This window comes from Canis lupus, chromosome 12 (assembly GCF_011100685.1).
Source record: "Canis lupus familiaris isolate Mischka breed German Shepherd chromosome 12, alternate assembly UU_Cfam_GSD_1.0, whole genome shotgun sequence".
In the NCBI taxonomy this organism is placed as follows: Eukaryota; Metazoa; Chordata; class Mammalia; order Carnivora; family Canidae; genus Canis; species Canis lupus.
In genome coordinates this window covers 12,176,906-12,200,999 of record NC_049233.1, presented here as the reverse complement: position 1 = coordinate 12,200,999, position 24,094 = coordinate 12,176,906, and the positions used below count along the sequence as shown (strand labels likewise).

General features: G+C 41.7%; 1 protein-coding gene across 2 annotated transcripts in view; it reads left to right on the top strand.

The window, feature by feature from the left end:
• XPO5 (exportin 5) overlaps nucleotides 1–24,094 on the top strand; it is a 51,573-nt gene that overhangs the window by 23,037 nt on the left and 4,442 nt on the right. For both annotated transcript variants that reach the window (XM_038554171.1, XM_038554172.1), the window contains 12 exons: nucleotides 2,549–2,704; nucleotides 4,301–4,342; nucleotides 4,678–4,767; nucleotides 5,506–5,705; nucleotides 6,243–6,342; nucleotides 7,392–7,573; nucleotides 19,152–19,252; nucleotides 20,708–20,804; nucleotides 21,511–21,647; nucleotides 22,531–22,628; nucleotides 23,193–23,239; nucleotides 23,631–23,728. In XM_038554171.1, the coding sequence (XP_038410099.1) occupies nucleotides 2,549–2,704; nucleotides 4,301–4,342; nucleotides 4,678–4,767; nucleotides 5,506–5,705; nucleotides 6,243–6,342; nucleotides 7,392–7,573; nucleotides 19,152–19,252; nucleotides 20,708–20,804; nucleotides 21,511–21,647; nucleotides 22,531–22,628; nucleotides 23,193–23,239; nucleotides 23,631–23,728 (1,348 nt within the window). The remainder of the gene's footprint in view (nucleotides 1–2,548; nucleotides 2,705–4,300; nucleotides 4,343–4,677; nucleotides 4,768–5,505; nucleotides 5,706–6,242; nucleotides 6,343–7,391; nucleotides 7,574–19,151; nucleotides 19,253–20,707; nucleotides 20,805–21,510; nucleotides 21,648–22,530; nucleotides 22,629–23,192; nucleotides 23,240–23,630; nucleotides 23,729–24,094) is intronic.

Below are 24,094 nucleotides of genomic sequence, written 5' to 3'. Positions count from 1 at the left end.
TCCAGAAGACTCCCTTTGGCAATGGATCCATACAGGGAATAGCTTTAGAAGGCGAAAAAAATCAAATTTTTTAAAAAAGATAAGGATTAATTTGCCTCAGATAGTAAAATATAAAGCTGTGATATTTTATTTTTTTGTATTTTTATTAGGGTTCTATTTGCCAACATAGAGTATAACACCCAGTGCTCATCCCATCAAGTGCCCCCCTCAGTGCCCATCACCCAGTCACCTCATCTCCCCGCCCACCTCCCCTTCCACTACCCTTTGTTTGTTTCCCAGAGTTAGGAGTCTCTCGTGTTCTGTCCCCTCTGATTTTTCCCACTCATTTTCTCTCCTTTCCCCTTTAAATCCCTTTCACTATTTTTTATATTCCCCAAATGAATGAAACCATATAATAATTGTTCTTCTCTGATTGACTTACTTCACTCAGTATAATACCCTCCAGTTCTATCCACATTGAAGCAGATGGTGGTATTCGTCGTTTCTAATGGCTGAGTAATATTTTAAAGGCAGAGTGTGTACTGACATTAGATATGGTTCATTGGGACAAAATAGCCCAGAAACAACCTGGGGTATATATAAGCATCCCAAAGAAATTGAGAAGGATTTGATAATTTAATAAATAGCATTAGGTAAAATTAACTGTTTGGGGAAAGGTCCCTAAGTTGAAAAACAATGAAAGTAATCACAAAAAAGTGAATGGTTTTAACCACTTTTTAAAAAACATGAAATAAACTTTGAAAGGCAAACTTGGAACAATATTTGCAATAAATATGATGGGATTAGTACTCTTACTATAAAAAAAGTCTATTTCCTAAACATTACTTTTTGAGTACGATTGATATCACAACATTAGAGAATAATTTGACAATACTAGTTGAAAATGCCTAGCCTTATAACCCAGCAACTTCATTCCTAAGTGTTCTGAAGAAACTCTGTATCTGCATTGAGGCACCAACGTTCTATAGAATGCTTGTGTGTTGAGCCAAGGAAAAAACTTAATATCCCTCAATAGATTATACAGAATAGATTATAGCAGTGAAAAGGAACTCGGATATGCTATGGATAAGGATGATTCTTTTTTTTTTTTTAAGATTTTTATTTATTTACTTATTCATGAGAGACTCAGAAAGAGAGGCAGAGAGAGAAGCAGGTTCCATGCAAGGATCCCGATGTGGGACTTGATCTCAGGAATCCGGAACTCACCCTGAACCAAAGGCAGATGCCCAATCGCTAAGCCACTCAGCTGTCCCAAGGATGATTCTCACAAACACTATGTTGACCCCAAAACATACAATTTTCTGTGTAATTATGAATATATACATTTGTGACAGAAGTACACAGAAAGGATGGAATCCTTGACATTGTGAACACCAAATTCAGGATAGTGGCCACCTCTAGGGCTGAAGAGGAAGATATGTACACAGAGCAGCCACTCTATGAGTAACATTGTACATCTCCAGGTCGTCACATGGAGAGTTATTAAAGTATTGCTTATACTTTTCTAAAGGTCTGGAATATTTCACAATAAGATTTTGTTCTTTATACACAAATTAATAAAAGCACAAGAACCTAATGAAGAAAGAGTTAAAAGATATCAGATTTATATAGAGAGGGGAAACTAAAGTCATTAATAAATATGAAAAAATTCAGTCCTCATTAGCAACTGAAGAAATACAAATTTTTTAAAAACTATTTATTTATTCATGAGAGGCAAAGACACAGGCAGAAGGAGAAGCAGGCTTCCTGTAGGGAGCCCAGTGCGAGACTTGATCCAGGACCCTGGGATCATGACCTGAGCTGAAGGCAGATGCTCAACCACTGAGCCACCCAGGCATCCCAAAATGCAAATTTTAAATAAACTCTTTTTATTTACTGCAAAAGCTTTAGAGAATAAACTCAAACTGCTGCTGAGAACATGGTAAGAAGGGCATATTGGTGAACAGAGAATCAACTGATAAAACCTGTAAAGAAGAAAAACAATTTGACTTAGAAATTTTCATACCTCTTGATTCAGTAATTATAGCCATCCCCAAAAGTCTGTCCCCCAAATGAAATAATCGAAAATGTAGCCAAAAATTTTTCCCACAAAGATGTATTAGCACTAATGAACAGCAATGTTCTCACTTTCTAGTATTAGGAAAAGCCACATTCTTTTTTTTTTTTAATATTCTTAATCTTTTTTTTTTCTTTTTTAATTTTTATTTATTTATGATAGTCACACAGAGAGAGAGAGAGGCAGAGACACAGGCAGAGGGAGAAGCAGGTTCCATGCACCGGGAGCCCGACGTGGGATTCGATCCCGGGTCTCCAGGATCGCGCTCTGGGCCAAAGGCAGGCGCTAAACCGCTGCGCCACCCAGGGTTCCCGAAAAGCCACATTCTTAAGATGGCATGTGGTCGCGTCATTTAGGAAAAGTTTTAATAACATGGGGTAATGCTTGGAATTTCCAGGTTGAAAAGCAGTATATAAAACCAAAGCCTAAAGGAAATTTTACCAGAAGTGCTTATCAGCCATGTCAACATCCTTTTCATTGTCTGTAATGCAGGCTGTTCCTGTTAATGATGGAATAGAGCTGTTGCAAATGGTCCTGAACTTTGACACCAAGGATCCTCTCATCCTGTCCTGTGTCCTCACTAATGTCTCAGCACTCTTTCCATTTGTCACCTACAGACCAGAGTTCCTGCCCCAGGTCTTCTCTAAGGTAAATTCCATCTCCTTTTTAAACTTTGGTTGGATATTTTTGAACTAATTTTTTGAGACTGTTTTCGAGAGTCTTTGAGACAAGCCAATAAAACCGTCATTTAGTCATTCATCAGGTATTCAATACTTACTGCAAATCAGGCACCATGCTGGTAGAAAAGCCTCACTTCCCCTCAGGCACTCTCTTTGGAAATAAAATCACATAAACAGTTGTTGTACCCATGTGGCATTATAATTAATAGACAAGTGTACTGAGAAGTGGAGGAGAATACCTAAAGAAAGGGTCTCAGTATGCTGTCAGTTTATTAGAAAGGGATTTGTGAGAGGGATGGTTGGTGTGGATGGTTTGTGGGTTTCCAGTTTATGTGAGTAGTAGAACAGTACCTGAGTAAGAATAATGGAATCCATAGAATGAGGAGGAGGGATGAGTTCAGTCTGGGAATACTACATTTGAAGTATATGTACAACATCCAGGAGAAGACACTATAGTAAATTGGCTATTTGAAGTTAAAGGTCTAGAGTCTCAAAAATACAGTATTAAGGTGGCATTATTGTAGAGGGGCTTAGAGCAGAGGTGAAACCCTAGGAAGGAGGGTGATATGAATGTAGAGTTGGACATGTGGCTCAAGCAGGGAAACTTTGTGAGTTACCATCACTGGGGGAGGAGGGTGAAGAATGAGAATTCTCCAAAGAAGAATAACGGTAAAGGCAGATAGGGACGCCTGGGTAGCTCAGCGGTTGAGCATCTGCCTTTGGCTCAGGGTGTGATCCTGGAGTCTTGGGGTCAAGTCCCACATCGGGCTCCCTGCATGGAGCCTGTTTCTGCTTCTGTCTCTCTCTCTGTGTTTCTCATGAATAAATCTTAAAAAAAAAAAAAAAAAAAAGGTAAGGGCAGATAAATGACAAAATGTCATGTTACAAACATCAGCAGAACTTCATAAAGATAGGCTTATTTATTACAACAGAAATTCTTTAAGAACAAGGCAATATCTATTGGGTTTCTTTTTCTTTTTCTTTTTTTTTAAGATTTTATTCACGAGAGCAAGAGAGAGAGAAAGCAGAGGGGAGGGGCAGAGAGAGGAGAAGCAGACTCCCTGATGAGCAGGGAGCCCCACACAGAGCTCAATCCCAGGACCATGAGATCATGACCTGAGCCGAAGGCAGACACTTAACCGACTGAGCCACCCAGACACCACTTCGTTGGGTTTCTTGATTAGACCTTTGTTAAAGTATAACTCCTTCCTGGTGATTTAGGGCAGTAGTCAACGCTGTATTAGGTTAAAGAGTCGATGAGAAGTTACACAGTAGAATCAGAGAGAGTATCACTATAGCTTGAGTGTTTGGCTGATAGCTTGGATTGTTTGGGGATTCTCTAATCTCCATCTTTATAAAATGTTTGATGGTAAAGTTGTGAATTCAAGCCTCTTGCAGAGTTATCTGAGAAAATGAGCATCTGAAACTTTGTAACACCAGTTGAAAACCGTTTTGTTAGTATATTGTTTATACTTTTGAGATTTTGTTGGAAACTTTATGCTACTATTCAAAAATACTTTATGCATTTGATACTGATGAGTAACCTTTTCTTTCTTACCTTTAGCTATTTTCATCTGTCACTTTTGAAACTGTTGAAGAAAGTAAGGTAAGACCATTTAATTCAACCAACAATTCCTAACTTCTGGAAAGCGAAAGTATGAATGCTGAACACCTAAGTCTAGATTATTGTTTTTTTTATAAGGAGAAGGGGTTAGTAAAGGCAGGAGATGGTCATACAATATGGTGTTTTATTCAAGAGATACTCTAAGACAAAACAGTAAACATGGGGATTCATAGTGACTATAAATGTCACTTCATTAAACTCCCATGTTGTGAAAATTGATTTGTGAATTTGCCTGAAGGAAATATTTTATGTGATTCTATGCAGCATCTGTAAATTACATTAAAAGTGCTCCAAGTTTCTTGCCTATGTCTTCTCAGGCCCCCAGAACCCGAGCAGTGAGGAATGTGAGGAGACATGCTTGTTCCTCCATCATTAAGACATGTCGTGACTACCCCCAGCTTGTATTGGTAAGCCACTGCACTCTGACCAAGTAGCCACTGAGACCTATCAAGTTTAGTTACATTCCTCTACAAATCCAGCCCTAATTATACCTCACATAAAGAGAAAACTGGGAACTGTAGCTTCGTTTCAAATAAGCATTCTTGAGTCGGTGCCTTCTTCCTCTCCTACCTGGTAGTGGAGTCAAAAATGCAGATACATTCCTTCAAAAGGAATAGTTCTTTTCCAATGTAGATGACCAGATTTTTCCTGTCAATGTACACATCTTTCCTGTGTGCTGTTGTTTACTGCCAAATGGTGTGCCTAATCTTGAGAGAAGCCAGATGCAAATCCCAACCTCTTTTAGAGGGTTTCTGTAGGAAATTTAGTACTATTCCAGATTAGAAATTAACCAAAAATTTCTTCTCTAAATACACAGTAGTTATGTGTCTAATGATATAAACAAGCTGATTTTTGTCCGTGAATATATTATAAAATTGAAATAGAAAAAAGGACCTATTGTTTCCACAGTTGTAGTATGGGAAAGTAAAATTACCCAAATATTCATCATGAGCCATCTCCTGCATAAATTGCCTTGCTTGTTGAGGCAAAAGAAGAGCATTATAACTAAATGACTAAGTGACAGTCTTACAGGCCTGACCTTCCTAGGAATGCCTTGATTCTCTTTCCACCTTCCTTGAGTGACCCACCTCTCCTTAAAAATTAGACCTTCACCACCTTTGGGTTTTTTTCTTTGTAATCTGCAGCCCAATTTTGACATGCTTTATAACCATGTGAAGCAACTCCTCTCCAATGAGTTACTCTTGACACAAATGGAGAAGTGTGCCCTCATGGAAGCCCTGGTTCTCATTAGCAACCAATTCAAGAACTACGAGCGTCAGAAGGTGTTCCTAGAGGAGCTGATGGCACCAGTGGCCAGCATCTGGCTTTCTGAAGACATGCACAGGTAGAGGAGAGCCTTTGCCCCAGACCCTCACTGCACTCGAGCGCCCATTCTAGATTCTAAGAGCTGTGCCCAGTGTGGCAGTGTAAGGATATCTGGGTGTAGTGGCGCCCCATCAGTGACATCTGAAGTCTTCCAAAAGCAGTCTTTTATTCTCTACCGAGGTGTAGAGAAAGGGAAGAAATGAGTAAAAATGGATAGTATGGTCATGAGGCTGCAGAGTACACTGCAGAGTGTCTGCATGGCAGCCCTAGCCCGTACAGAGAAGTGAGAGCAGCCAGGAGGGGCCATACCAAATAGGTGCCACACAGACCCTCACTGTGCCCACGTAGCATTCTCAAGCTTGCATCCTTTTTGCTAACGACATTTAGAAGTGGGAAGAGAAGTTTCAGCCTTCAAATGACAGCTGACAATATGATTAAATTCCTCACTATAACAACTGCTCTTTGGGGCCAAATAATCATAGCTTACTAGCTTTTGTGGAAGAAACTGTCTTCTTAAAATCATGATATGACTTGCCTTTCCCACTCCAACCTTCAGAGTGCTGTCAGATGTTGATGCTTTTATTGCCTATGTGGGTGCTGATCGGCAGAGCTGTGACCCAGGCCTGGATGATCCCTGTGGTCTAAACCGTGCACGAGTGAGTACGGCTCTTCTGGGAATGGGAAGCTACAGTGGCTACAGGTAGGAGTAGGGTGTTACCATTTGTAGAGTTTCTTACAGATTTATGTTTTTCCTATGTGTGTGAGAAATCTGGGAGTCTCCACTTCCCTAAGCTTCTCCTTTCTTTTCTTCCTTAGTCTCTCTTTTTTTTTTTTTTTTTTTTAAAGATTTTATTTATTCATGAGAGACACAGAGAGAAGCAGAGACAGAGGCACAGGGAGAAGCAGGTTCCATGCAGGGAGTCCAATGCGGGACTCGATCTCAGGACCTCAGGATCAGGCCCTGAGCCAAAAGCAGACGCCCAACCGCTGAGCCACCTAGGCATCCCTCTTCTTTAGTCATTCTAGTTCCTGAATTAGTTCCCACAGCAGAGTGGATGTTCTTTTCTTTGAAGTCATTATTTTGGCTTTAAGGATCTCTAAATAGTTCCAAAGACCAAAGGTGTAATGAGGAATTAGGTCAGCATTGGGTCAGCAGTGGGAGTCCTCCCTGCCACTGCTGTCTGGCATGTAGTGTCCTAAAGATGGTCTGACTTGTAAACTTGAGACTCTTCAGTTCTTCACTATTCAAATAAGCATTCTTCCTGGCTCCAATATTGGAAAAGTCTTACTAATTAACCTGGCAAGTAGTAGGTTGGTTGGGAGTATGATGAGTGAGGATAAGGGCAAGAGCTGTCAAGTATGAAGCTGGAGGGTATAAGGTCAGCCAAAAATAAGGTGAAATATTGGCGGTCTAAACACTTGGTTGTGAAGCATGTCCAGGCCACCTTCTAATTGGGATCCTACAAGAGGCTCACTGTAACCTCTGAAGGACAGCCTCATGTTCTAGAGCCTACTACTGGTCCTGAAGATAGAAATGAAGGGACCCTTCTTAAACTGATCTTAAAATAAGGGACAGGATGGGGTGGGGTCCTTTCCTTCTCTCCAGCCTCTGGTATCACATTTGCTGTAACCTTGCATATGTTTAATAACACTTTTGATTTTTCTTCGTCTTTATGTTTATATTTTGTTTTATGTTTTTCTATAGATGAGCTTTTGTGTATATAGCATTCTGGGTGTTGTGAAACGAACTTGCTGGCCCACTGACCTAGAAGAGGCCAAAGCTGGGGGATTCGTGGTGGGTTATACGCCCAGTGGAAATCCAATCTTCCGTAACCCCTGCACAGAACAGATTCTGAAACTTCTTGATAATTTGCTTGCTCTTATAAGGTGAGTTAGAATAATGGCTTTTCTATTGTTTTATTTATTTATTCTTTTACCTTAAGGACCTCAAAAGTGTAATCTGTTTGTATTCCTTCAAATCGCGGTGGTTAGTAAATGAGGGATTAGGTCTTGTTTCTTTCCCAGTTCGGGTCTCCTTTTTAAAAATAACACTAGTCCTCACTTGCATAAGTCTTGTGTTCCAAGTGAGCACGTGGAGGCTGATTCCAAAATGGCTTTTCTCCTTTTGAGGCTCTTCTCTGTGTTCTCCTACTTCCTTATACTTTATCTCAACTTTTTACTTTAGGTTTATATGTCCAAATTTTTGCCACTAGAGGAATTGTTCATTGGGAACGGGACACTTGCTTTCTTAGTGGTGCTTCTGGTTGGTATATAAATGAGCTTGTCTGAATTTATCAATAACAAGACTGCCCTCAAATGGACCAAACATGCAGTGGCGCACATGACCAAGGAACTTGGTATATGTTCCCACTCAGTTTCCTAGGTCTTTAATTCTCAAAGCTGAATCCTCAGACCAGCAACATCAGCAAGCCACTGAGAGTTTGAAATGCAAAATCAGGGCCCCACCCCAGATATATTAAATCAGAATCTGCATTTTAGCAAGACTTCCAGGTAGTTTGTGCGTACTTTAAAGGTCACTGTTACAAATCACATGAGTTTACATATTCAAATGAAAGTAGGCCAAGCCTAGGCTTACTGTACCTGAGGTATGTTTGATGATTCAGGGACACACTACAGAGAAAGTAGGCAATGGCTAAATTCAGTTCTTACTGGCCAAAGCAAAGTTTGATTCTTTTTTATTTTGTTATTTTAAAATATCTTACTCATTTATTTTGAAAGAAAGCACAAGTAGGGGGAGGGACAGAGGGAAAAGCAGACTTCCCGCTGAGCAGGGAGCCCAACCCAAGGTCCATCTCAGGACCCTGAGATCATGTCCTGAGCAGAAAGATGGAAAACTGACAGACCCACCCAGGCACCCCTTGATTCTTTTCTGTATCTCATAGTATTTCTGAGTTACAGGTTAGTGCTCTTTTCCTGTGGTTTTTGGCCTCTTATCCAGGGTAGAAGAGCAAGCATCTCAACTGAACAAAGCAAATTACTCATTTCTCTGGGGCACTGTGCTGTCAGAGGGTTTAAGTTAACGTTGACCAAGATATTTTGAAAAATCTTCACTATAGTTATGGAACAGTTTCTTTTGAGTACTGTGCATCCAGAGCTATTGGAGTTTCATCTTGTTTTTGTAGTAATTTCTATCTTGAAGTATAATGTAAGGGCACAAGTAGATATAAGGAAAGGACAGGAATTATAAGTGCCTGTAGTTGAATTTTCACAAAGTGACACATCCATGTGATCAGCACCCAGATGAACAAACAACCTTAGCAGACACCTCTCTTCGGCCATTACCTGACCCACAAGAGTAACCAGTATTCTGACCTTTTCAGCATTTTGCCTGGTTTTCTGAGCTTTAATAAATCGAGTCAGAAGCATGCATGCCTTCATGTTTGGCTTCTCTTGCTCAAATGTATGTGAGAGTCATCCAAATTATTGCATGTAGTTGTGGTTTGTTCATTTTCATTGCTGGCATGGTAATCTATTGTGTAATTACTATGTCGCTTATTTATTCATTTAGAATTGGTGGACTTTTCAATAGTTTCCAGCATTTATTGTTACAAATACTACAGTAGTACTGCTGTTAGCATTCTTAGAAATGTCTTTTGGTATATACATAGTTTCTGTTGAGTTGGAATAGAAATCCTAGGGCAGCCCGGGTGCTCAGCGGCTTAGCGCCACCTTCGGCCCAGGGTGTGATCTGGAGACCCGGGATCAAGTCCCTCGTCGGGCTTCCTGCATGGAACCTGTTTCTCCCTCTGCCTGTGTCTGCTTCTCTCTGTGTCTCTCATGAATAAATAAATAGAATCTTTAAAAAAAAAAAAAAAAAAAGGAATAGAGGGATCCCTGGGTGGCGCAGCGGTTTAGCGCCTGCCTTTGGCCCAGGGCGCGATCCTGGAGACCCGGGATCGAATCCCACGTCGGGCTCCCGGTGCATGGAGCCTGCTTCTCCCTCTGCCTATGTCTCTGCCTCTCTCTCTCTCTATGTGACTATCATAAATAAATTTAAAAAAAAAAATTAAAAAAAATTTAAAAAAAAAAAGGAATAGAAATCCTACATGTAAGAGTAGAATTTCTGGGTCATAAGGTATGTATTTTCAGTTTTATTTTTTTATTTTTTTTTAATGATAGTCACACACACAGAGAGAGAGAGGCAGAGACATAGGCAGAGGGAGAAGCAGGCTCCATGCACCGGGAGCCCAACGTGGGATTCGATCCCGGGTCTCCAGGATCGTGCCCTGGGCCAAAGGCAGGCGCCAAACCGCTGCGCCACCCAGGGATCCCCTATTTTCAGTTTTATAGATAGAAACAAATAGTTTTCTAAAGTAGTGTGCTAATTGACATTTCCACCAGTTGTATATTGAAGCTGTGAGTTTTAACTCCTTGTCAAATAGTCCGATAACATAAGCCACATGTGGCTGGCTCTTAAGCACTTGAAATGTGACTAGTCTGAATTGAGATAAGCTGTAAGTGTAAAATACTCAAATAGGTACAGATTGTACAAAACTAAAAACTTTTATTACCTAGTTTCTTTTTCTTTGCTGAGCAATAGTTAGTTTTCTTTTAATGTGGAGGCACAGAACCCTGGCTTGCCAAGTGTGTTATGAAAAGTGATACTTCAGGAGCCTAAACATCAGTAGGGGTTGTAAAAATGTCCGTGCTGTGAGCACCTGACTGGAAATCAGAGATAGCAAAGCAATATATACTCTGAGCCCTCCTGCCCTGGCTTTTGTAAGTTAGAAATGAAGCCACCATGGTACCATCATCTTCTTGAGCAGGAAGAGGGGAGACCATGAGGAATACAAGATTCTCTTGAAGAGTCAGGGATGTTAAACATCTAATATGTTAATATCTGCTTTTTAAATTATATCTTGAGGTCAAAATTAAAGGATAATCAAAATAGATATAGCTTGTTTGCTCCCTGTCAAACTTGACTGAATCAGGAAGAAAGATTTTATCAGAGATCATTTCATAGTATTAGCCATCTTCCCAAACCACCAAAAAAGACTTAAATTAGAAACTAAAAAGGTGGCAAACTGCAGTTTTTCAGAGTAAGAGGTACCTTTTACCAATCCTTGGGCTCCACACAGCAGTAGGTAAGGCTAAAGCAGAGTTTTGGATGGCCTCACAAAATAGGAGCAAATTGACTCCAATGGCATGATTAAAGGATTATATACCATGACAAATGGGATTTATCCCAGGGATATAAGAGTAGTTTAATGTATGAAAATAAACTAATGTAATACATCATGATAATAGAACAAAGGAAAAAACCCACATGATCATCTTAATCGAAAAGGCATTTGATAAAATCTCAATGATAAAAAATACTCAGCAGACTATGAGTAGAAAGGGAACTTCTCAACATGGGCTTCAGAAAGTCAAAACAGTTTTGAAAAAGAAGAACAAAGTTAAGGAATGCAACCTTCTCAATCTCAACTCACTACAAAGCTACGATTATCAAACTAGTTTAGTGCTGCCATAAGGATAAATGTAGAAATATGATCCAGTCAAAAAATGGTCAAAAGACTTGAATAGACATTTCTCTAAAGAAGATAGGCAGATGGCCAGCAAACCCATGAAAAGATGCTCCTCATCATTAGAAATTAGGGAAATGTAAATCAAAAGCATAGGATACCACTTCACACCCCGTAGGATGATTGTAATAAATAGTAACAATAATTTAAAAAAAAATTATGGGGCACTTGGAGGCTCGGTCAGTTAAGTGTCTTTTTTTTTTTTTTTTTTCTTTAAGATTTAATTATTTGACAGCACAAGCAGGGGAAGCAGCAGAGGGAGAGGGAGAAAGCAAGCTCCCCATTGAAGCAGGGACCCTGACATGGGACTTGATCCCAGGATCCTGGAATCATGATCTGAGCTGAAGGCAGATGCTTAACTGATTGGGCCACCCAGGCACCCTGATTGTCTACATACTTTTAAAATGGTTAATTTGGGGGCAGCCCCGGTGGCGCAGCAGTTTAGCACCGCCTGTAGCCTGGGGTGTGATCCTGAACACCCGGGATTAAGTCCCACATCGGGCTTCCTGCATGGAGCCTGCTTCTCCCTCTGCCTGTGTCTCTGCCTCTCTCTTCGCTCTCTCTCTGAATGAATAAATAAATAAATCTTAAAATAAATAAATTAATTAGTTAATTAATAAAAATAAAATAAAATAAAATAAAATAAAATAAAATAAAATAAAATAAAATGGTTAATTTGGGGGGTGCCTGGCTGGCTCAGTTGGTGGAACATGTGGCTCCTGATCTTGGAGTTGAGAGTTTGAGCCTCACGTCAGTTGTAGACATTGCTTACAAATAAAATCTTTTTTAAGAAATTTAAAAATAATAAATTAAAAAGATAAATTGGTTAGTTTTATGTTATATGAAATTATCTTTTATTTTATTTTTTTTAAGATTAATTCATTTATTTATGATAGACATAGAGAGAGAGAGAGAGGCAGAGACACAGGAGGAGGGAGAAGCAGGCTCCATACCGGGAGCCTGACGCAGAACTCGATCCCGGGACTCCAGGATCGCGCCCTGGGCCAAAGGCAGGCACCAAACCGCTGAGCCACCCAGGGATCTCCTATATGAAATTATTTTAACAAAAATAAAGCTAGGGACACCTGGGTGGCTCAGAGTTTGAGCGTCTGCCTTCGGCTCAGGGTGTGATCCTGGAGTCCCAGGATTGAGTCCCACATCGGGCTCCCTGTATGGAGCCTGCTTCTCTCTCTGCCTGTGTCTTTGCCTCTCTGTGTCTCTCTCATGAATAAGTAAATAAAATCTTTAATAAAATAAACCTATTTGAAAATGCTAATAGCATTTCTATATTTGAAAGCTTAGGGGGATCCCTGGGTGGCGCAGCGGTTTAGCGCCTGCCTTTGGCCCAGGGCGCGATCCTGGAGACCCGGGATCGAATCCCACGTCGGGCTCCCGGTGCATGGAGCCTGCTTCTCCCTCTGCCTATGTCTCTGCCTCTCTCTCTCTCTCTGTGTGACTACCATAAATAAATAAAAATTTAAAAAAAAAAAAAAAAAAAGAAAGCTTAGGGAAAAAATGGATAATTTCCGGGGAAAATGTAACTTATGATGAGTAAGTCAGAAAAATAGAAAACTTAAAGATTAAACCATTAACTAACTATGTCAGTAGTTAAATTAGACCAAAAAACCTCCAGACCTAGATGATTTTACATTTGAGTTCTACCAGACCTTCAAGGGTCTTATCAGTTATCTTTTACACAAATTGTTCCAGAGAATAGAAAAATGAAGTGCTTCACAAGTCATTTTCTGAGGCTGCTTTTTTTTTTTGATAACAAAACCAGAGTTTGTGTATTTTTCAATAAATATTCATTCTTATTAACGTCCAGCATTGTGACAACCTAATAAAATCATTGCTCTGAAAACCCTCTGTAAACCATAGGGTGGCTGGCAAGTCTTTGATGGCTGTATTAAATAGCCTTTAGGAGCATTGAGCAGGAAGCAATTAACTGATAGAATAGAGGGACAGGGGAATGTCTGGGTGGCTCAGTGGTTGAGCATCTGCCTTCGGCTCAGGGCATGATCCCATGGTCCTGGGATGGAGTCCCACATCACGCTCCCTGCATGGAGCCTGCTTCTCCCTCTGGCTCTGTCTCTGGCTCTGCCTTTCTCTCTCTGTGTCTCTCATGAATAAATAAATAAATTTTTTTTAAAAAAGAGAGAATGGAGGGTCAGGTAACATTGGAGTTGAAACCTGAATGTTTAATAGGTGTATAAGGCAAAGAACTGAGGAAACGTAAGGGAAACAGCATGAGCAAAGATGAGCAAGAGGATGGCATGCGTAGAAACAAGGTGGGGGCTGATAGACATGTATGTGTATCAGGGTCATAGCTCTCCTTCTGTACCAAGGCAGAGGTATAGAAGACTGCGTCCTGAGCCATGGCATATGGTCATTCTTTGATTTACCTGAGCTTTCTGAGCAAGGTATGGCCTAGAGTCACTAAGCCATGGGTGTGGACACACACTAATAGTACTATTGAACTATTGCTTAATACACTTGTGCCCCCAAGATTGTGCTCATTTCTTGGAAGGGAGAGAAACACAAAAGACTCCACTTTTTTTTTTTTTAAAGATTCTGTGTTTAAGTAATGTCTACACCCGACGTGGGGTTCGAACTCACAACCCCAAGATCAAGAGTCGCAGGCACTACCCACTGAGCCAGGTAGGCACCCCCAGAAAAGGCTACATCTTAAAATCAGTGGCAACCACATGACATGCAACTACTCAAAGTAACAACCTTGCTTGAGTTTCCTTTTTCTTGTGTGTTACGTGGGGAGAATAAAATTCACCAACCCCAGAGGATTGTTGTGAATGAGACAAACTTAGAGGGGTGTCACAACAAGGAACTGGTTTCCACCACATCCTCATGTTAGCAAAAGCTAGTTACCTCGTAACAGAATGTTCCAAACTATTAGAACCTAAGTCAGGAAACTTAACACAGCCTTCTGGAATCCTGGAGAAGAGTGAATGAGAGAAGGTACAGTGCAATTTCAGGACTAGAAGGAAGTAGGTTATGAATTCTCATTATCCAGTGGGATACTGGGGAATAATAGTTCAAAATATGATTTGGGGTAAGAATATGCCTTACTGGATTCCCAAAGATGGTACATAGTGTTCCAGTTAAAAGAGTCTGGCCAGAGGCAGCAGCCGTGGTGGCCCAGCAGTTTAGCGCCGCCTTCAACCCAGAGCGTGACCCTGGAGACCCGGGATCGAGTCCCACGTCGGGCTCCCTGCATGGGCCCTGCTTCTCCCTCTGCGTGTGTCTCTGCCTCTCTCTTTTGGTGTCTTTCATGAATAAATAAATCTTTTTTAAAAAAGGGAAATTACCAGGATCTAGCAGAGTCTTTTCAATATAACTACCTTCCAATTATTAGATCTTAAAATAGTAACAGTAATTTCTTAACATCAAGTGTCTCATCAATGTGGAAATAGCCCCAAAATCTTTTAGGTGGTTTTTTAAGGGGGGGAGACTCAAGATCTAAACTAGGTCTTTATATAGTGTTTGAGATGTTTTTAAGTCTCTAAATTTGTAAGTTGCCCTATCATCTTTTCAGTTTACTTGGTGAAAAAAACTAGGTTTGTACTTGTATAATTTCCCTTAGTTTGGATTTTGCTTATTGCATCTCCATAGCCCTGTTTAACTTAGTCTATTTTGTATTTCTTTCTTTTTCTTTCTTTCTTTTCTTTTTTTTATTTGAGAGAGAAAGTACAAGCACAGGGTGCAGGTGAGGGAGGGAGAAACAGAAACCCTGCTGAGCAGTGAGCCCAACTCGGGGCTTGATCCCAGGAGCCTGAGATCATGACCTGAGCTGAAGGCAGACACTTATTTAACTGACTGAGCCACCCAGGTGCCCCTACTTTATATTTATTATAAATTATTAGATCTAAAGCAGGAGTTGGCAGACCACAGCCCAAGGGCCAAATATAGGTCTCTACACATTTTGTAAATAAAGTTTTATTGGAGAACACCATGTCTGTTCATTTACTTTTTGTCTATGGCTGGAGCAGCTTGCACACAGCTTGCAGAACCCGGCTAGACAAAAAGGACCCAGTTCACTAACCATGGGAGATCTGTGTACTGATCACTGATGGCTACTTCTGATAGCACAGGTGCAGACATAGAAGTAGGCAGTGGTGGTTATACCTTCCCCTATTTTTACAAGGCTCTTCCCCTCCTGCTGAAATAAGTAACACTAGGAGATTTAAAGGGCCAGTGGTGCCCCCCTCCCCCTTTATTTTTCACTTTTCCCCTTTGGTGTGTCAGACTTTAAAGTTTAGGGCATTCCTAAATATATATGGGGAAAATTGAAAAGTGGTTATGTATGCCCAGGGAAAGGCTCAGAAAAGACCTAAGAAAACATATAAATTTATGCCTCAGTGGATCTCTAGCACAGAGACAGCCTACAATAGTAAAAAAAAATCAGTATGGGAAAGGAGAAGAAAATAATATTTCAGAGTTAGCTATCTCTGAAATAGATCTAAATGGCAGATCTACTACACAAAGATTTTATTTATTTTGAGAGAGAGAGCATGTATGTGGTGGTGGGCGGGTGGTGGCAGAAGGGGAAAGAGAATCTTAAGCAGGCCCCATGTTCAGTGTAGAGCTCTGCGGAGCCCAATGCAGGCCTCAATCCCATGACCCTGAGGTCATGACCTGAGCCAAAATCAACAGTCCAATGCCTAACCAACTGAGCCACTTGGGCACCCCTAGACAGAGACTTAAAACAATGGTCTTAAACGTGCTTAAAGAACTAAAGGAAGATGTGGAGAAAGCCAAGAAAACAATGTGGACAAAATGGAAATACCAATAAAGGAATAGAAAACCTAAAAGGAAACCAAAAAGAATCCTGGAGCTGAAAAATACAATAACTGAAATGAAAAATACACTAGAGGGTTGCAAAGGCAGATTTCAATGACAGAAGCAAAAAGTGCAGGGACTCTTGGGCTGCCTCAGAGGAACATGTGACTCTTGATCTCTCGGGGGTTGTGAGTTCGAGGCCCATGTTGGGTGTAGAGATTACCAAAAGTAAACTTTTTTTTTTTTTTTAAAGGAAGTCAAGATAGGAAAATGGAAAATTTTTTTAAAAGATTTTATTTATTCATGAGAGAGAGAGGCAGAGACAGGCAGAGGGAGAAGCAGGCTCCTCACGGGGAGCCCAGTGTGAGACTCAGTTCCAGAACTGGGATCATACCCTGACTGAAAGGCAGACACTCAACTGCTGAGCCACCCAGGCATCCCAGGAAAATAGAAATTAATGAGGATGAGGAACAATCTTGAAAGAACGAGGATTGAAGAAAAGGTACTACTAAGGAACCAGTGGGTCTCTGTGGAGCAGACTAATAGGGATCGTGGAAGCACACTGCTGGTGGGGGTGTGAAATGGGACAGCTGCTGTGCAGAACAGTCAGTTCCTCAGAAAGATAAAAATACCATGTGATCAAGCAGTTCCAGTTCTGGGTTCTCCAAAGAATTGAAAGCAGAGTCTCAAAGAGGGATTTATACACTCAAGTTCATAGCAACATGATTCACACCAGCTAAAACAGAAGCAGGGGCATCCAGCTGGCTGTTGGTAGAGCGTGCAACTCTAGATCTGGAGGGTGTGAGTTTGAGCCCCCTGTTGAGTAGAGATTACTTAGTTTTAAAAAAAGTAGAAACAACCCAGATGTCCATCACTAGATGAATCCATACATAAAATAGAATATCATTCAACCTTTAAAAGGAAGGAAATTCTTCAATTTGCTCCAACATGGATGAACCTTGAGGACAGACACTGTGCTAAATGAAATAAGTGGTCACAGAAGGATAAAGCCTGTATGATTCTACTTACCAAGATGCCGAGTGTGGTCAAAATCATAGACAGTATAGCGGTGGTTGCCAGGAGCTGGAGGAGGGAGGAATGGGGAGATACTGTTTAATAGGTATGGAGTTTCACTTTTATTTCTTTAGTTTTTTAAGATTTTAATTATTTATTCAAGAGCGACACAAAGAGGCAGAGACACAAAGGGAGAAGCAGGCTGCTTGCGGGGAGCCCGAAGCAGGACTCAATCCTAGGACCCTGGAATCGGCCCCTGAGCCGAAAGCAGACGCTCAACCACTGAGCCACCCAGGTGTCCCAAGTTTCACTTTTATAAGGCAAAAATGGGATAGATAGTAGTGGTGGTTGCACAACAGTATATTTAGTACCCCTGAACTGTACTTAAAAATGTTAAATTTTATGTTATATGTATTTTACCACAATGGAAAAATAGCAGAGGGCATAAAGCCTATTGGAAATAACAGTATAAGCAAGTCAGGCCACAGATGAGGAGAAAATATTTGTAGCACATGAGTTGCAAAGCACCAGTATCCAGTAGTTCTGCATGTTTCTGTCCATCATAGAGAAATTCTCACACATAGACAAACTTATTAGCTCTCAGGGAGGTGGGGAGATAAGCTGGAGTTAATTTAAATGATTGTACTGTGTATACATGTTTAAATACAAAAAGCGATGTTGAGTGTTTATTAAATATAAATAAGGATGTCTAAAATGATCTGTTCAGAGTGCATCTTAAATATTTAACCCTGCTAATGTCTATCATATTCTGTGATTTCCTCTATGTTTGAAATGTTTTATCATTAACTTTTAAAAGAAGGGGCACCTGGATGACTCAGTGATTGAGCGTCTGCCTTTGGCTCAGATCGTGATCCTGGGGTCCTGGGATCAAGTCCCACATCAGGCTCCTTGCAGGGAGCTTGCTTCTCCCTCTGCCTGTGTCTCTGTCCCTCTCTCTGTATCTCATGAATAAATAAATAAAATCTTTAAAAAAAAAAACTTTTAAAAGAAAAATAAGATAGGCCCTTTGGCTATAGATTGTTTGGTGGTGCCATTGCTGTGCTAATAGGAGTAGACAGCTGTGTTTGGCCGGTAGCTTAGGTCCACAGTCACTGCTCCTTAGTGATACACAGCCAGCAACTGCTCAGGTAAGTCATTTCAGTCTTCTGTTGGGAACTGTGATTGTTCTTCCAGGAGGCAGAAACAATTGTCAAAGCATTGTCAGGTCCAGGTTCTCAGAGTAAAGACCAAACATCTGAAAAAATGAGGGCATTTCATTACCTACTCCATTGTTGTTGCCTGTGAAAGCACAGTGCCTCTGACATTTCCTCCTATCTCACCAGGAGTCTGCAAACTGGGAGTGCCTGAGCATTGTCTCGGGTTTAAAAAAATTTCCCTGGGCATGTGGGTGGCTTAGTCAGTGAAGTATCTGATTCTTGGTTTCTGCTCAGGTTATGATCTCAGGGTCATGAAATGGAGCCCCTGGTTGGGCCCTTCACTCAGCTTACAGTCTGCCTGGGATTCTCTCTCTCCCCCTCTGCCCTTCCTCCCACTTGCATTCACGAGCAGGCTCTCTCGCTCTCTCTCCTCCCCCCCCCCACTTCCTCCTTTAAAATAAATCTTTAAAAAAAGAAAAAAGGGACGCCTGGGTGGCTCAACAGTTGAGCGTCTGCCTTTGGCTCAGGTCATGATCCTGGAGTCTTGGGATCAATTCCCGCATTGGGCTCTCTGCATGGAGCCTACTTTCCCTCCCTCTTCCTGTGTCTCTGCCTCTGTGTGTCTCTCATGAATAAATAAATAAAATCTTTTTAAAAAATAATAAAAGAATTTCCTTTTCTGGCTTCAGGCTGTGCTATCATCCATCTGTCTCAGGATTTGCTTCTCATCTTGATCACTTTTAGGTGTTGAATGCCATACAACCAAATAGTCTATTCCCGTTTCTAGGGAAACATTTAAATATTTATACCTTATTTTCTTTCCCCTGCGGGAGTAGTGTTGACAGGGAGATCCATCTATGTGGAAGTGTAGTATCACTGAGTTACGGGATGGAACCCATTCTTTCCTTCTGCAGACTAGGAAAAGTTCACATAGCATCCTTATTTTTCTTGCAGAACTCATAATACTTTATATGCACCAGAAATGCTAGCCAAGATGGCAGAGCCTTTCACAAAGGCTCTGGATATGCTTGAAGTGGAGAAATCTGCAATTTTAGGTAAGAAATCTAATCTTTTTTCTTTTCTTGATGTTTACCTTACCTCTAATGGACTCAGCCTGCAGCATCAGTGAGCCTGGGTGGTCATCTCCTTCTCACCTGGCATGACCTCGACCACCTGTTTTTGTATGGAGTTCCAGCAGGGTCTCTAGGAACAAGTGCATTTACTTCATTATCTTAGCATACAGAGATCTTCAGAGGCAGTTTCTCCCCTCTGCCACCTACCTCTCCCCTGTGTTAACCCCTCCAGGTATTGGTATGTGTCAGAGCCTTTAGATTATAAATAAACCATGGTTTTTTGACCTGAAGGATATTAGCATACTTTCCTGCTTTCACATGTGAAAAAATGTTAAGTCAGGTAAGATCTTGATAAATCTTTAAAAACAGCTAAGCTCCAATAGCTTTAATTAGCAAATTATTATATATGTTAAAATTTTTTAAAAAATGGATTCTAGGGGATCCCTGAGTGGCACAGCGGTTTAGCGCCTGTCTTTGGCCCAGGGCGCGATCCTGGAGACCCGGGATCGAATCCCACATCGGGCTCCCGGTGCATGGAGCCTGCTTCTCCCTCTGCCTGTGTCTCTGCCTCTCTCTCTCTCTCTGTGACTATCATACATAAATAAATAAATAAATAAAAATTAAAAAAAAAAAAAGAATGGATTCTAAACCACGTTTCCCAGTTGTTACCTTGATTTGCATGTTGCTTTAACTCATTTTTGCCGTTAATAATTAACTATGCAGTCGTGTGATATATACTGGGAAGGAAAGTGGTCATGTGTTTATTGGAAGACCTCATCCTTCTTGGAGAGGAGTCAGAAGACTGCCTCCTAGTGGAGACTTGAAGGATAGATAGGAAGGACCTCATCGAAGGATAGATAGGAAGGACCTCATCAGGTTGGAGGCAAGAGATGTTGAGCATTCTGGGCAAACAGAATGGCAGGTTCAAGATCCTGAGGCGTGCAGGAATAGAGAGGAATGACTCATGGCTGGAACACAAGAGAGCAAGGCAGTGGTTAGAAGTTAGAACTAGAGACATCCAAGTTGTCTAAACCTTGTGCCCATCTCTGAAGCTTTCTGCTGGCTCACTGTCACAGCGCCCACAATATGTCTTTAAAAGCACCCGGTGCTTTATTGAGAGATCATCTTGAGCTGTCATCGTGTGTTTTGGTACAGGTCCCATTGGGAGAAACCCAGGCAAAAAGTTGGAGTGCCCAGGTCTACTCTGAAGTCCTGGGCACTTAAATAGCTTACCACTTTCCTCACCAAAACCATGTTGTAGCAGTCACCTCGAGGGGAGCTCTTGGCACCTCCTTCTGGTGGAATATTAGGCCAGCTGCTTTGCATTTACAGCATTTCTCACCCTCACTCCCCAACCATATCTGCCTGCCATAGGGTGTTGGCAGGTTAAGAGCCTTGACAGCAGGATAGCATGTTCCTGACCCATCTTTCTCTTAGGCTTACCTCAACCTCTCTTGGAACTGAATGACTCTCCTGTCTACAAAACAGTCTTGGAAAGAATGCAGCGTTTCTTCTGCACCCTCTATGAAAACTGGTAAGGAACCGTTGCTATTTCTATTCTTTTGTATAGGAATGCCATGAATAGGACTTCTGATGTAGAATTCTAGTGTGCAGGAAAGGTGAGGCAAAAATTTGACAGGAAACCATGATTCTAGTGTCACACCAAAATGAATTGGCTGGCTTTCTTATCTTTGCTTTTTTATAATTGTCATACATGTCTTGGTCCAAGCCATGACTTGAGATCTTACGCCTAACTTGTCTGTTCCCAGTGCATAAAATGCTGAGACCACAGTATAAGATACCGTGGGTGGGGCTGCATTTTATCAGAATCCTCACCATCCTAGCCAGACTTTGTCTTTGGGTCCTGGTTGTAGGATGGGGAGGTAACTGGCCCTCCCAAAGCCCACAACACCCCAGGCATTGTCACTCCCCAGTGCTCTGTTCAGCCAAGCCAGCTCCCCTCCCCCCCAAAAAAAGAGAGAGACTCTTCATTATAAATCCATACTACTTAGGAAGTAATGAAGGCTACTATTGATCTGTGTTTAACAAGATGCTAAATCTATCAAGTTCCCTTAAATGGGTGAGGGGTGTTTTGCTGATTAAGCCGATGTTCTCTTATGAACCAAATACAACTGGTTTTCTAGCTGAGAAATCTTAGTGTAGACTAGAAATTCCTGGGGCATTCGGGGCTTGCAGGAGCAAATGTGGGATTTGTCACTGGCCGTGATTCTCCCTTCCAGCTTCCATATCCTAGGGAAGGCAGGTCCTTCAATGCAGCAGGACTTCTATACCGTGGAGCACCTTGCTACTCAGCTCCTCAGCTCGGCCTTTGTCAACCTGAACAATATTCCTGACTACCGACTCAGACCCATGCTTCATATCCTTTCCAAAGTCCCTAGATAACCCAAAGGGCCAGAAGATGGAAGACAGGAATCACTCTCGGGCACCAGAGGAGGCAGAGCTGAGCAGTGTGGAATGGATGGAATCATTTATCTAAGTGTGTGATAAACTACATTAAACGGACAAGAAGGGATCCCTGGGTGGCGCAGCGGTTTGGCGCCTGCCTTTGGCCCAGGGCGCGATCCTGGAGACCTGGGATCGAATCCCACATCAGGCTCCCGGTGCATGGAGCCTGCTTCTCCCTCTGCCTGTGTCTCTGCCTCTCTCTCTCTCTCTGTGACTATCATAAACTTAAAAAAAAAAAAAAAAAAAACGGACAAGAAGATTGGCATAAACAGCAGGAAAAGCAGGAAGGCAGCCCCGGGGGGTTCTTGAAAGCGTTCTCCTTAGAGCTAAATCTTGATTGCCCCACTTCTTGGAAATATGAAAGATAAAGCTCTTTTTTTTTTTTTTTTTTTTTAATCTCCTTTCTACATCCTGTCGGGTGCTTCCCCATACTTCATTCTCATTTGGACTTTTTTTTTTTTTTTTAATGTTTTTGAAAGTATCTTTCTTCCCTGAAGTTATAAGGAGAATGATAAAGAGGAGTTGGTTACGAAAGTGTCCCTCCTCTTTTTTTTTTTCCTGGCAAATAAGTGCCTGTAATGTGCAGCCTGATATCCATTCCTCAGCAGCGTGGGGTCTGTGGAAAAGAGCTTGAAGAGTTTTGCCTATTGACACAGAATGTCCTTGGCATCTTGCAGTTCCTTTGGGGGTTGACTGTGCCGAAGGGCGTCACCTGCTGCCTGGCAGGAGAGGGGTGCATTAGAATGAGAGGGGTATGTGCTCGTGTGCTAAAACTTCTTAACCCACTGCGCCATGGGTCTTTGTGAAGCCTCTGGTGCTCTTCTGTCCCCCGGAGCACTATGAAGCCCTGGTGTCTCCAATCCTTGGACCTCTTTTCACCTACCTCCACATGGTAAGAGATTGGTCAGAGAGAGTAGCAAAGATGACCCTTAGGTTGGCCTCTCACAAGTCTTGCAAGGCAGTTCCCAGAAGTGTTATCTCCTGGCCCTGTCCAGATGGCCATGCAGCGGTGCCACCCCAGCAGGCTCTGGGTTGAGCAGCCCCTGAGAACTAGACTGCTTCAGTTGCCTGTGAAGATTTGCAGGCTCCAGTTCTGTTCTCAGCCTCCTGTTGAGGAGAGGTGGTCAGGAGAGTGCTTCCCCTTGGGTCTGTTGCTCTGACTGGGATTAAAGCAGGAGGATCAGCTGGGTGAAGAATGAGGAGGGTCTAGCGAGATCTGGGAATTCTACAGTATTGTTGATTTATTTTTCCAAGCATAGAATACCCTGTCCTCGTCATGGGCATGGGAGAGGTTATAGGAACCACATCTGGTTGTTTAACCTTGTGGGGTCTCCCAAGGCTCTGTTGTTGAGACTTGGAATCCTCCTCAGCTGATTTTAATCATGAAGTGGACTATCTACTATCTATTCCAATGTCCTCCCCACTGTTAGCATTTATTTCCCTTTTGTTTTCCCAGAGGCTTTCCCAGAAATGGCAAGTCATCAATCAGAGGAGCCTGCTATGGTAAGGAGCATCTCTTCTCTTGGAAGTGTTCCCATTCGGGGCTAAAAAGCAGTGGGTTATAGTCGTTCTCAGCCTAGATGGTAGATTGCTTGTCTGTGACTGTTAAGCATACTCTGGTCAAGCCTTTATAGGGGATGCCTTAGGAGGATGCTGAGACATCCTTACTGACTTTGGATTTTGATCTAGTACCTCTAGCCAACTGGATATAGTCAAGTAGTAATGTCTGCTTCAGTGGATCACTGCTGTCCTGTTCTCAACATTTGTGTGGAATGTAGACCAAAGGAAGCCAGAAGAAGGAAGTGAGCACAGAGAGTCTGGTTAGGGTCACTGTGTTCCTTGTCCTTCGCTCTTTTGCACTGCCATTGGAAGTTGGCCCTGTGTTTTTCTGCAGTGGAGAAGATGACACTGCAGATGAAAACCCAGAGTCTCAAGAGATGTTAGAGGAACAACTGGTGAGGATGTTAACCCGAGAAGTCATGGACCTAATCAGTAAGTGGCATGTGGGAAGTAGGGGTAATAAAGACTTTTTCTGGAAACAGAACTCGCCCAACCGCATTAAGACATGTTGACAGCAATACTGACAGATCAATTAAGAAATAATTAAATCAACTTAAGGACATTCTGTGAATTGCAAACTATATTGTAAGATCAGAATATGAGGGAATGGTCTAAAATAGCAGGAGAAATTTGGATTGGTGGTAGGAGTAACATCCTAATTTTGTCAAAACAGGGAAAGTTTTTAAAACTTGGACATGAAGGTGGCTAATTTTCTTTTTTCTTGTTTGGTCATTTTATTTGATTGAGATCCATAGTAGACCAAGGATGTATCAGCCATCCCCTCTTGGTCACTTACTC